Raw genomic sequence first — 12,234 nt, forward strand, 5'->3', positions numbered from 1 at the left:
CTTTCAAAATGTAAAATTGTGTGGTGGTTTGATATAGTAAGACCACATGTCCTTCATTGAACCAGATGATGCGAGGCTTGTTACATGCACAAGGACTGGTGGTTCCACGGCGCAAAGTCCGTGAGATGATGGCTCGAATCAACCCAATGGCGACTGCAAGGAGGTGGAGCAGCGCAGTGACTCGACGTGTCTATCATGTGCCGTATCCCAACAGTTTATGGCATATTGATGGCAACATGCGTCTCATAAGGTATCTGAAAATATCAAGGATGTATTTCAGAGTAAATTTTTTAAAGCTAAATTCACTATACACATTTGCATACATTTTTTTGTATTTCCATTTAGGTGGGGCTTTGTGGTCCATGGTGGCATCGATGGATGTTCTCGCTTACTTACTTGAACTGTAGCACAGACAATCGCGCCTCAACAGTGCTATTTCATTTTCTCAAGGCAACAGGCCTCTATGGCTCACCTTCTAGAGTGAGGTCAGATCATGGTGGCGAGAATGTGCAAGTGGCACTGGTGATGAACCTCCTACAGGTCACTGAACGTCGGAGTCATATCACTGGGAATCCATCCATAATCAGAGAATAGAGCGTCTTTGGAGGGATGTGTTTTTACATGTTCTGGAACCATTTTACAGCATGTTTTATCATCTTTAAGATTCAGCCCTCTTGGATCCCAGCGACGATGTGCACAAACTTTCTCTTCACATAGTTTTTCTTCCTGAGATTCAAAGCCGACTAGAACAATTCAGGAAAGCATGGAACCACCATTCCTTGCCTACAGAAAACAACAAAACACCAACACAAATCTGGACTGAACGGATGTTGGCAAACATGGGTGCCAACAGCACAGCAACTAACAACGTGTTTGGTGAAAATTCCAGCGCACCAGAGACTTGAAGAACTTCTGCAACATCATGGCCTTTGGCCACTACCAACCACTGATGCTGAGCAGGTCCCTAGTGTAGTTGTAGAACCACCTTAAACCAGGCTCAGTCAGCAGCAACTTCAATCAGTTAATCATGCAGTCAATCATATTTCTTATCTGATGCCAAAATACCAGGCCTGTTGTGCAGAAATTGCAAATGCTTTATTGATTTAAATACATGTCACTATGTTTGAGAAGGAGTGACAAACATCAAGAACAAATACATTGTATCAAATACATTCGTCTTAAGATACAAGTACTACAAATAAAACTTGGAATTAACGTGAGTAGGTAACCTTACAGATGTAATTATAAAATGTTAAGGTGTTTAAAGACATGACAAATTAAATGTACATTCTGCAGGAAAAATAAAAATTCTACTTTTGAAAATGTTCATGTATAAATGAGTAGTGTCTCCCAACCCCATTTTCAAATGCATCTTTTGGACCCTTTGACCTTCATTAGAATTTGATTTTGTTGTTTTTAATCCAAATGAGCAGTGTTCATTGCATGAACTAGAACAACCATTACAAAAGATTAAACTACAATGCCCATTTACACAGCCAAAAATAAAAAAAATAAAAAAAATTTACCAAAGATTTTCCAGTGCAAAAATCTTTCTACACTTCAAATAAGACACAAGTAAGATATAACTAACGTTTCATCAAGATATGAGCTTGTTTTAATCCACTTTTTCCTTAATATTGATGAAAAAGGACTTATTACATTAGCAGATTATTTCACTTATAGCAAGGGAAAGATGTCCAGTTAGAAGTGAAATTAATATGTCAATGTAAGTACTACTTTTTCATTAATACTAAATTATTGACTTAAAACAAGCTCGAATCTTGATGAAAAGTTACATGTAAGTTAGTTTTATCTTAAGTGTACTAAGATATTTGCACTAGAAAGTAGTCCAAAAATACTTAATAAGACCTTTTGTTTTTGCAGTGTGGCTCAAGCATATACTTTTAAATTTGTGAAACCAAAAAGTGGTTAAAAGAGATATCTATTCTTTGCAACAACAAAAAATGCAAATATTGTATTTACATTTCAATATTTTCCAAGTTTGTCCATTACATTACCTTTACTATAACTTGCTTTAAAACACTTAACTTTTCAAAACATTCCAACTCTTTTTTAAAAGAACTGCTTATTACACTTATTGGCTTATTATGCAACACCAAAGGTAGGTGAGTGCAGCACCCCCTCTTTCATGTACTTTGTGAAAGACTCATAGTCTGAGTGTACAGGAAGGCGGAGCATTATAAGGCAAGTATTTGCTTCTGGGAAGACTTTGTTAGCCTCATGGAGAAATTCAATTTGAGGACGATGGGGAAAGCCCAGTGGAGGCACCGTGGATGCTCCGGAAGCGAACTCCAGTATCATTTCAAGGGTAACGGGACTGCATTCTCCTTCTGAAAGACAAGATGTTGAAATTACGACGTTTGATATAAGGTATCCATGTGTACTTGTAAAGACATGAAAGAAAATGTGTTAAATGCCTGCCCATGTTCCTCCTCAATCTTGTTAGATCAGTGATGACAATGCATTTCTTGTTAGTAAATACAAATCAATAAACATTTTGAAGATGAACCATGACTAAGCATGATCATTGTAAATAATATGTAAAAGTATGCATTTATACAACAAATTATCCAATTTATATTCACTGATAAAAGACAATTTCTATGGCAGCTTAAGAAAAAGACTTTCCAGGAAAGACACATTTCCAGCAATTTAACTGTTTTTGGTCCTGTCACTAGTCATTTAAAAAGCCTACATCTATACTCAAACTATGATTGCTTCTTTTTGGACAGTGGTGATAAATTGGTCACAAAATCTAATTGATACCGGTTGTGCTTAAAGTATCACAATAAATGTACCTTCAATATCCACCAACCAGTCTCTCCAGTAGCATATGGTTTGATTTTCTATCCTCCTTTTATTGCTGCCTTGCACAGAAAAACACACTTGGAAAAGTGTGCACAGGTCTCGTGCTGAAAGTGGTTTCTCCTCACAAACAATTCATGAAAGACTGCAGGGTTTTTCTGAATCTCATCTAGCACATTGAGAGTCTTCAAACCTTCCACAATCCTTTAAGAAATGAGAATATGGTCATACTTTAGAATACAACAAGATTTATAATAGAAAAAATTAGGATCTTGCTTACTGTTGCAATGCAGTGCACACTCGGCCATTTCCAAAGAAGTCTGCAGCAGATTGCACAAGGGAGTCCCTCTCTTCCAGAGTAGTTACAGGCCTTAATGCTCCAACAATGCTCAGGGTATCTGCTGCCTGCATAATGGCTTCGTTTGCCTCCACGACTGTGTTTGCATCCTGAATCTAAAAAGAAAAAAAATTATGTGAAACTGAATTTAAGCTTATGATCAATATTCAAAATGCTTAAAATTGTGACTAACTTTGATCAGCTGCTCTCTGAATGAACGGTTAACAACGTCCTCAACCAGGGTAGGTTGAGACAATGTGCCACAAATGTGGTCAAACAGCCTTTGAGAGAAGAAATGTGGTCCAAGGCCTCCATGCACCAAACAGACCAAACAGACTGATATCATTTTTCCAATACAGTTGTACATTTTTGACTCCAACGCTAAAGAAAAAAAAAAAGTTACTTGACAATTTTCCATCCTTAAGAATTGGGAAAAATAAATAAATAATAATACTGACCGCTAGTGTCCAAACCTAGATGGCGGTCATTCTCGTGCCCCTCAAAGACATTAGTTTGATGAATTGCCCTCATTAACAGTCTGAGATATTCTCATGTGGGACCACCTTCATCAACTGCCCTTCAGCGCTGCCCTCCTCATCCACAAAAATAACATCCAGTTTTGCTGCTGGATCAAAACGGCGTCTTCTGAAGGCTTGCAGGCTACATCCTAAAATCCTCTCTGCACACATTTATTTGGTTGCTTGTAGGACAGAAAGTCATATCAACCTTGCTGTATAGTTTTGTTAATATGGTCTGAAGATCTGTCCCGCAAAAAATAATCTATTTTATTGTGCATTGTTGGAGTAAACAATGGTTTGAAACTGTCAAAACTAATTACAAAAGACAGCCAGAATATGCAATTTTGACTCACTCANACGGTCAAGAGGATGGCAAACATCTCTGGATGCTCAGCATCATTTCTTTAGAAGAAGTCCAAAGCACTTGGTGCACCAATAAGGGGAAGGCAGTGACTGATGAAGACCTTGAAACTAATATCAGACAATTACAATCCCTGTATCCAAATTCTGGAACTGAGGTATGGAATCTAAATATATTGCTTCTGAACAAATAATATGTTCAACAGTGGTGGTGCAGAATACTAATTATTTAATGTTAAGTGTCACAAATGATGATGATTAAAAAAAATTAATTTATTTTATGATCAGATGTGAAATCTGAAACCTATATTTTGTAAAAGATTACTTTCAAAATGTAAAATTGTGTGGTGGTTTGATATAGTAAGACCACATGTCCTTCATTGAACCAGATGATGCGAGGCTTGTTACATGCACAAGGACTGGTGGTTCCACGGCGCAAAGTCCGTGAGATGATGGCTCGAATCAACGCCATGGCGACTGCAAGGAGGTGGAGCAGCACAGTGACTATCATGTCCCGTATCCCAACAGTTTATGGCATATTGATGGCAACATGCGTCTCATAAGGTATCTGAAAATATCAAGGATGTATTTCAGAGTAAATTTTTTAAAGCTAAATTCTCTATACACATTTGCATATATTATTTCTTATACATTTTTTCTATTTCCATTTAGGTGGGGCTTTGTAGTCCATGGTGGCATCGATGGATGTTCTCGCTTAATTATTTGAACTGTAGCAGACAATCGCGCCTCAACAGTGCCATTTCATTTTCTCAAGGCAACAGGCCTCTATGGCTCACCTTCTAGAGTGAGGTCAGATCATGGTGGCGGGAATGTGCAAGTGGCCCTGGTGATGAACCTCCTACAGGGCACTGAACGTCGGAGTCATATCACTGGGGAATCCATCCATAATCAGAGAATAGAGCGTCTTTGGAGGGATGTGTTTTTACATGTTCTGGAACCATTTTACAGCATGTTTTATCATCTTTAAGATTCAGCCCTCTTGGATCCCAGCGACGATGTGCACAAACTTTCTCTTCATAGTTTTTCTTCCTGAGATTCAAAGCCGACTAGAACAATTCAGGAAAGCATGGAACCACCATTCCCTGCGTACAGAAAACAACAAAACACCAACACAAATCTGGACTGAACGGATGTTGGCAAACATGGGTGCCAACAGCACAGCAACTAACAACGTGTTTGGTGAAAATTCCAGCGCACCAGAGACTCTTGAAGAACTTCATCATGGCCTTTGGCCACTACCAACCACTGATGCTGAGCAGGTCCCTAGTGTAATTGTAGAAGCACCTCAAACCAGGCTCAGTCAGCAGCAACTTCAGTTAATCATGCAGTCAATCATATTTCTGATCTGAAGGTGAAATACCAGGCCTGTTGTGCAGAAATGGCAAATGCTTTATTGATTTAAATACATGTCACTATGAGGGACAAACATCAAGAACATTTGATCAAATACATTGTTCTTAAGATACAAATAAAACTTGGAATTAACGTGAGTAGGTAACCTTACAGATGTAATTATAAAATGTTAAGGTGTTTAAAGACATGACAAATTAAATGTACATTCTGCAGGAAAAATAAAAATTCTACTTTTGAAAATGTTCATGTATAAATGACTAGTGTCTCCCAAACCCATTTTCAAATGCCTCTTTTGGATCCGTTGAGCTTCTTTAGAATTTGATTTTGTTTTTAATCCAAATGAGCAGTGATCTAGAACACCCATTACAAAAGAATAAACTACAATGCCCATTTACACAGCAAAACAAAATCTTACCGAAGATTTTCCAGTGCAAAAATCTTTCTACACTTCAAATAAGACACAAGTAAGATAGATATAAGTATCTTTTCATCAAGATATGAGCTTGTTTTAAGTCACTTTTTCCTTAATACTGATGAAAAATGACTTATTACATTAGCAGATTATTTCACTTATAGCAAGGGAAAGATGTCTAGTTAGAAGTGAAATTAATATGCCAATGTAAGGACTACTTTTTCATCAATACTAAATTATTGACTTAAAACAAGCTCATATCTTAATGAAAAGTTACATGTAAGTTAGTTTTATCTAAAGTGTACTAAGATATTTGCACTAGAAAATAGTCCAAAAATACTTGATAAGACCTTTTGTTTTTGCAGTGTGGCTCAAACACCTTTAAATTTGTGAAACCAAAAAGTGGTTAAAAGAGACATTTGCAAAAAAATAAAAAATGCAAATATTGTATTTACATTTCAATATTTTCCAAGTTTGTCCATTACATTACCTTTACTATAACTTGCTTTAAAACACTTAACTTTTCAAAACATTCCAACTCTTTTTTAAAAGAACTGCTTAGGACACTTATTGGCTGATTATGGAACACCAAAGGTGCCTGCAGCAGCCCCTCTTTCACGTACTTTGTGAAAGACTCATAGTCTGAGTGTACAGGAAGGCGGAGCATTATAAGGCAAGTATTTGCTTCTGGGAAGACTTTGTTAGCCTCATGGAGAAATTCAATTTGAGGACGATGGGGAAAGCCCAGTGGAGGCACCGTGGATGCTCCGGAAGCGAACTCCAGTATCATTTCAAGGGTAACGGGACTGCATTCTCCTTCTGAAAGACAAAATGTTGAAATGATGACCTTTGATATAAGGCATCCAGTGTGAACTTTTAAAGACATGGACGAAAATGTGTTCAATGTCTGTCCATGTTCCTCCTCAATCTTGTTAGATCAGTGATGACAATGCATTTCTTGTTAGTAAATACAAATCAATAAACATTTTGAAGATGAACCATGACTAAGCATGATCATTGTAAATAATATGTAAAAGTATGCATTTATACAACAAATTATCCAATTTATATTCACTGATAAAAGACAATTTCTATGGCAGCTTAAGAAAAAGACTTTCCAGGAAAGACACATTTCCAGCAATTTAACTGTTTTTGGTCCTGTCACTAGTCATTTAAAAAGCCTACATCTATACTCAAACTATGATTGCTTCTTTTTGGACAGTGGTGATAAATTGGTCACAGAATCTAATTGATACCGGTTGTGCTTACAGTTTCACAAACAATTCATGAAAGACTGCAGGGTTTTTCTGAATCTCATCTAGCACATTGAGAGTCTTCAAACCTTCCACAAACCTTTAAGAAATGAGAATATGGTCATACTTTAGAATACAACAAGATTTCTAATAGAAAAAATTAGGATCTTGCTCACTGTTGCAATGCAGTGCACACTCGGCCATTTCCAAAGAAGTCTGCAGCAGATTGCACAAGGGAGTCCCTCTCTTCCAGAGTAGTTACAGGCCTTAATGCTCCAACAATGCTCAGGGTATCTGCTGCCTGCATAATGGCTTCGTTTGCCTCCACGACTGTGTTTGCATCCTGAATCTAAAAAGAAAAAAAATTATGTGAAACTGAATTTAAGCTTATGATCAATATTCAAAATGCTTAAAATTGTGACTAACTTTGATCAGCTGCTCTCTGAATGAACGGTTAACAACGTCCTCAACCAGGGTAGGTTGAGACAATGTGCCACAAATGTGGTCATACAGCCTTTGAGAGAAGAAATGTGGTCCAATGCCTCCATGCACCAAACAGACTGATATCATTTTTCCAATACAGTTGTACATTTTTGACTCCAACGCTAAAGAAAAAAAAATGTTACTTGACAGTTTTCCATCCTTAAGAATTGGGAAAAATAAATAAATAATAATACTGACCACTAGTGTCCAAAGCTAGATGGCGGTCATTCTCGTGCCCCTCAAAGACATTAGATTGATGAATTGCCCTCATTAACAGTCTGAGATATTCTCGTGTGGGACCACCTTCATCAACTGCCCCTTCAGCGCTGCCCTCCTCATCCACAAAAATAACATCCAGTTTTGCTGCTGGATCAAAACGGCGTCTTCTGAAGGCATGCAGGCTACATTCTAAAATCCTGTCTCTGCACACATTTATTTGGTTGCTTGTAGGACAGAAAGTCATATCAACCTTGCTGTATAATATGGTCTGAAGATCTGTCCCGCAAAAAATAATCTATTTTATTGTGCATTGTTGGAGTAAACAATGGTTTGAAACTGTCAAAACTAATTACAAAAGACAGCCAGAATATGCAATTTTGACTCACTCATCCAAAGGCAACTCTGGTGGACGTTGTGGAGACTCAGGTGGCTCTTCTTGGTCTTCCAGTATAATTATAGGTTGCTCAGTAAATGGAGAAGCTGGTGCCTGTTCCTCAATGGTCATCACATGTGGAGTTAGGATATAGTGGGGGGAAAGGGGCTGCCCTGAGGCTGCAACCAAAGAAACTTCAGAAGACGGCAAAACTGGCTGTACTTGAGTGGAGGGCTGGGACACAGGCACCCGGGAGGAGAACCAAGTTGATGTTTGTGAGGAATCGGGCATTGTCGACAGCACTTGAGGAGATGTTGGGGCCAGTGGTGCCTGGGCTGACAAAGATGTCAGTGCTTGGTCAGAAAGCAATGTCTGTAGGCTTAGGACAGAAGACAGTGACTGCTCCAGGACCCCATTCGCCTGAACTGGACACCTTTCCTAAGTAAAATAAAACAAAAATCTAATCATGTCAATGTCAATTTTATTTATGAAGCACTTTAAAAACAGATATTAATTGCACAAAAGGTCTATACAGTTTTCATGAAGCACAGACAAAAACACATAAGAATAAAACACAAATTAAAACAGACAAGTGAATTACAATGTCAGGCCTTACAAAAAGTCAAAGTATAAAAATGAGTTTTAATGAGCGATATGAAGTGTTCCAGAATACGGACAGATCTAAAGCTCCAAAGATTAGGAGCAGTGACAGCAAATGCTGCTCCTATTCGCTGTCACTTAGTCTGGTCCCAGGAATATGTAAGAGTAATTTATTATTTGACTGAAGTGTTCTAGAGGTGGAATGGTTGTGAAGAAGGTCTTGAAAAAAAGCTGGGGCTACGCCATGTAAAGTTTTAAAAACCAATGAAAGACTTAAAATAAATCTGATAACAAACTGGTAGTCAATGCAGAGAAGTTGATACTGGTGTTACATGCTCTCGTTTCTGGGATTAAAGTCAAAAGTCTAGTTGTGGCATTCTGAAACATTTTGGGGAAAAAAAAAATACTGAGACAACATTGTATGGAATTTGGACTTAATTACTTTACCTGAATATCTAGAGTTGAAATCCACGTCCAGAGTGGCAGATGTTGTTATGATCCATAAGTGAGCCTGACGAGGTACTCTCTATTGGTGTGGATGATGTTGCTTGTTGAACACTGAATATTTCACTTGCCATTTCATCTTGTCCAACAAAGTCAAACAAGACCTTAAAAAAAAGGTAGTGCAATTTCTGTCACTTGAAAATAAATAATATACATGCTCTGAATGAACACATTACCTGAATTGGGTCAGACACATTGAAAGTTCTCTTTCTGATAAATCCATTCGGATATTTGAACTTCAACAGCAGTCCACTTGACGGTTCTTTATATTGTGCAAGTCGTTGCTGGCGTTCTTCAATTGCCTAAAACATGAACACTAAAACCTGTAGGTAATCCATAAACCACTATCATCCTAACAATGTAATAGTTCTTACTTTTATGCGTCTTTCCTCCCAGGCCTTGTAACACTGTCTTCTCCTTTCCTGGTAGAAGATAAAATGTGAGCAACAACAAATGTTGATAACAAAAATGTTAAGTCACATTTTCTTGGTCTGCTAACAAAGACTCCTCGTACTCTTTGTCTTGCTGGGACCGCAGAGATTGCCAATCTAGAAGTGTCTATTGTGAATATAGTACAGAGCAGAAATAAGATATAAAACTAAAAAGCATATATTGTTCTTGAAATGGTCAACCTGTTCTACCCCTAAATGTTGGCTGTTGGTGCTCTCAGCCTCTGGAGAGATATCCTGTACTTCTGGTGCAGTTGAGGGTTCTGGAAACAAACTCCTGGACATTGCTGAGGTTGAGTAGGTTTCCTACAGATGGCCAAGACATTTCACATTATGGTGGAACACATTACTCTGGATATACCATACTACACAAAATAATTTTTGTGTACAAAACAACCATACCTGTGACACATCTGCTCGTGGTAGAATGTAGAGTCTGCTTTTGCCAACCTTTTCCTTCAGCTCCCTCACAGAATTCACTTGTAATTTTTTTAACTTTCGTCCTTTTCCAGCTCTTGCCAACTCAAAGCCAACCAGATTTAGGCTGATGTTTGGGTAACTTTGACACACAAAGTTATTCAGTTCAGACAAGCTCCAATTCAGGTTAATTTTGGAGCTCGTGGTTCCTGTCCCCTCATGCACAGGGTTGCCTGAATAATCAATGGTGACAAAGCAATATTGAACACAATAACAAAGAACACTCCATTTAAGTTTGAACTCATCAGCCTACCAGATGACTCTGGTGAAAGAGTAAAATTATCATGAAGTGGTGAATTAAAACCCAAATGGAGATGTTAAAAGCAAAAGTGCCTCCTTCTGTCACATTATGCAGGTATATGAAATAATGTCTTTATTGAAAAAAACATGCCCACCTAATCCATGGTTCTTCAGTCTTTGTACATCCGAGGGAGAAGGGAGGATGTCAATATTAGGGCCAGAAAGCAAGAAAATATTTGTCTTCCATACAGGGCTTGGCCGCCTCCCAGCTGAGCCTGCAATGAACACAACAGAATCACACCATAGATGCTAACTGATATTAGCATCGAGTGTGCTAACTGGGGTTGCCACCTTTCATAGGTTTCAATAAAGAACGGCTTCTCATGGCCAACATGCCCAAAGTTAACCACATTACTTGTTATGTGTGTTATTTTGTAATGACGTGATCAAGAAAGCAATTACTCATACATACAAATATTTATTTTGGCAATGAAGACCTTATTGAGAGAAACTGCTGCATATAAGGTGATTTTAAGTAAGGCTACATTACATACATCACTATTTTGAAAAAGCTGCTTATTGAAGTTTCACAAATCAAACAAAAAATCATGTAGATTATAAAGATTGTGCAATTAAAAATTCAAAGCCAATACTTTCATGTCTCATAATGAACAAAGATGGACTGGCTACCTGTCCAGGGTGTTTCCTGCCTCTCGCCCGTTGCTGCTGCGAGAGGCACAAATCAAACACAACAAATCGCTTCCCATACCGCTTCATACGGGACGCAACATTTACTGGACAATTCCATGTTTTATAAGGCGGGAGAAAACTCCAGTGCCAACTAAATAGGCTACTTATATTTTCCCAATTAATAATTCTTTATCCACTAGCATGAAGCTAACGTAGCCTACCTGGAAAGCTACAGTTATATGAACCGACATCTGAACATCCACTTACCTTGACTTCGCTGCACTTGACGTCGAAAAAGTTTTCTTGTTGCAGAGAGTAAATTATCGGTATTTCTTAATTCATGTCGAGCACGAGCTGCAGCGCTGAATATTGTGTTAAAAACACTTTGAGCTGGACTGACCTGACATTGCTGACCACTGAATAGCACAATCAAGTAGCCTAAGGCTAGAATGTCTTACACACTGTCCGCCAAAATGCTACGTCAATTTATGACGTTTTGACTGGACAGAATACTAATTCAAGATATCAATGACGTCATCAGAATGACGATTTAAGATATCTTAAATGGAAAAGCTGAATAATTTAAGATATCTCTAATTCATTTAGAGACATCTTAAAAGGGATTTTGACTAGTCAAAAGTACAATTCAAGATATCTTTAATTTAGTTTTGTCTAGTAATTATTTGCTTTTAAGATATCTATAATTTAGTTTTCACTAGTCAAAATTACATTTTTGTATGCAAACCTCTTCTGAGAATATGAAAAATAATTTTATTCCTCATGTTTAGCTGAACTGCGACAGACTGGCGACCTGTCTGACTGGAACCAACAGGTTTCGTCATCAAACCTGTTCAGAATGAACTTTAAATCGGGTTGCTATGGAAACCCAATTTGCTGCAGAGCTGCTGCATCACCTGCTGCTCCCAGTTAGCTTCAGCAACTGGTATTGGCTGGTTCTGGGTGGAGTTTTGTTTAATGTGTCTAAAACACGTCACAGATATTTAACTAACATTCCAGAAAATATCACCCTGTGGATAAACAACATCATGGCTCCATGAAGCTAAATATGTCCTGAATGTCCTTGAACGCATCATGGCTGGAAGAGAAACTCAGGTGTTA

The 12,234-nt window shown here is 37.9% G+C and overlaps 3 protein-coding genes and 1 long non-coding RNA gene across 13 annotated transcripts in view; 1 reads left to right on the forward strand and 3 right to left on the reverse strand.

Moving 5' to 3' along the window:
• LOC106941943 (uncharacterized) overlaps positions 1-5,657 on the forward strand; it is a 10,166-nt gene extending 4,509 nt beyond the window's left edge. Inside the window, exons 5-6 of one of the 3 annotated variants that reach the window (XM_015025091.1) lie at positions 920-1,037; positions 5,509-5,657. In XM_015025091.1, coding sequence (XP_014880577.1) covers positions 920-990 — 71 coding nt within the window. In that variant the 3' untranslated portion in view covers positions 991-1,037; positions 5,509-5,657. Of the gene's footprint in view, positions 1-919; positions 1,498-5,504 lie in introns of those variants that run through there. The other 2 variants (XM_015025092.1, XM_015025090.1) reach the window with 2 other exon arrangements.
• On the reverse strand, positions 2,077-3,448 carry LOC106941945 (uncharacterized). 2 transcript variants are annotated; one of them, XR_001423496.1, is made up of 4 exons: positions 3,357-3,448; positions 3,107-3,279; positions 2,820-3,019; positions 2,077-2,351 (listed from the first exon to the last, which is right to left on the reverse strand). It is a non-coding gene; the product is annotated as an uncharacterized LOC106941945 (long non-coding RNA). The 2 variants fall into 2 exon arrangements; XR_001423495.1 differs by having other exon boundaries at positions 2,820-3,030.
• Positions 5,658-6,481: 824 nt separating the features above from the next.
• The window catches only part of LOC106941944 (uncharacterized), an 8,794-nt gene continuing 3,041 nt past the window's right edge, over positions 6,482-12,234 (reverse strand). Inside the window, exons 3-10 of one of the 7 annotated variants that reach the window (XM_015025095.1) lie at positions 10,111-10,358; positions 9,901-10,014; positions 9,740-9,817; positions 9,634-9,681; positions 9,436-9,561; positions 9,203-9,363; positions 8,169-8,593; positions 6,482-6,646 (exon numbers count right to left, since the gene is read on the reverse strand). In XM_015025095.1, the coding sequence (XP_014880581.1) occupies positions 9,211-9,363; positions 9,436-9,561; positions 9,634-9,681; positions 9,740-9,817; positions 9,901-10,014; positions 10,111-10,358 (767 nt within the window). In that variant the 3' untranslated portion in view covers positions 6,482-6,646; positions 8,169-8,593; positions 9,203-9,210. Of the gene's footprint in view, positions 6,647-8,168; positions 8,594-9,202; positions 9,682-9,739; positions 9,818-9,891; positions 10,015-10,110; positions 10,359-12,234 lie in introns of those variants that run through there. The other 6 variants (XM_015025094.1, XM_015025096.1, XM_015025100.1 and 3 more) reach the window with 6 other exon arrangements.
• Positions 7,093-8,055, reverse strand: LOC106941942 (G2/M phase-specific E3 ubiquitin-protein ligase-like). The gene is made up of 4 exons (XM_015025089.1): positions 7,762-8,055; positions 7,507-7,685; positions 7,257-7,429; positions 7,093-7,180 (listed from the first exon to the last, which is right to left on the reverse strand). The coding sequence occupies exons 1-4, from the start codon at positions 8,024-8,026 to the stop codon at positions 7,093-7,095; spliced, it is 705 nt and encodes a 234-aa protein (XP_014880575.1). The 5' UTR covers positions 8,027-8,055.

The sequence above is a fragment of the Poecilia latipinna genome, unplaced genomic scaffold (genome assembly GCF_001443285.1).
Source record: "Poecilia latipinna isolate Pla-1442-1.1 unplaced genomic scaffold, P_latipinna-1.0 Scaffold3947, whole genome shotgun sequence".
Lineage (NCBI taxonomy): Eukaryota > Metazoa > Chordata > Actinopteri > Cyprinodontiformes > Poeciliidae > Poecilia > Poecilia latipinna.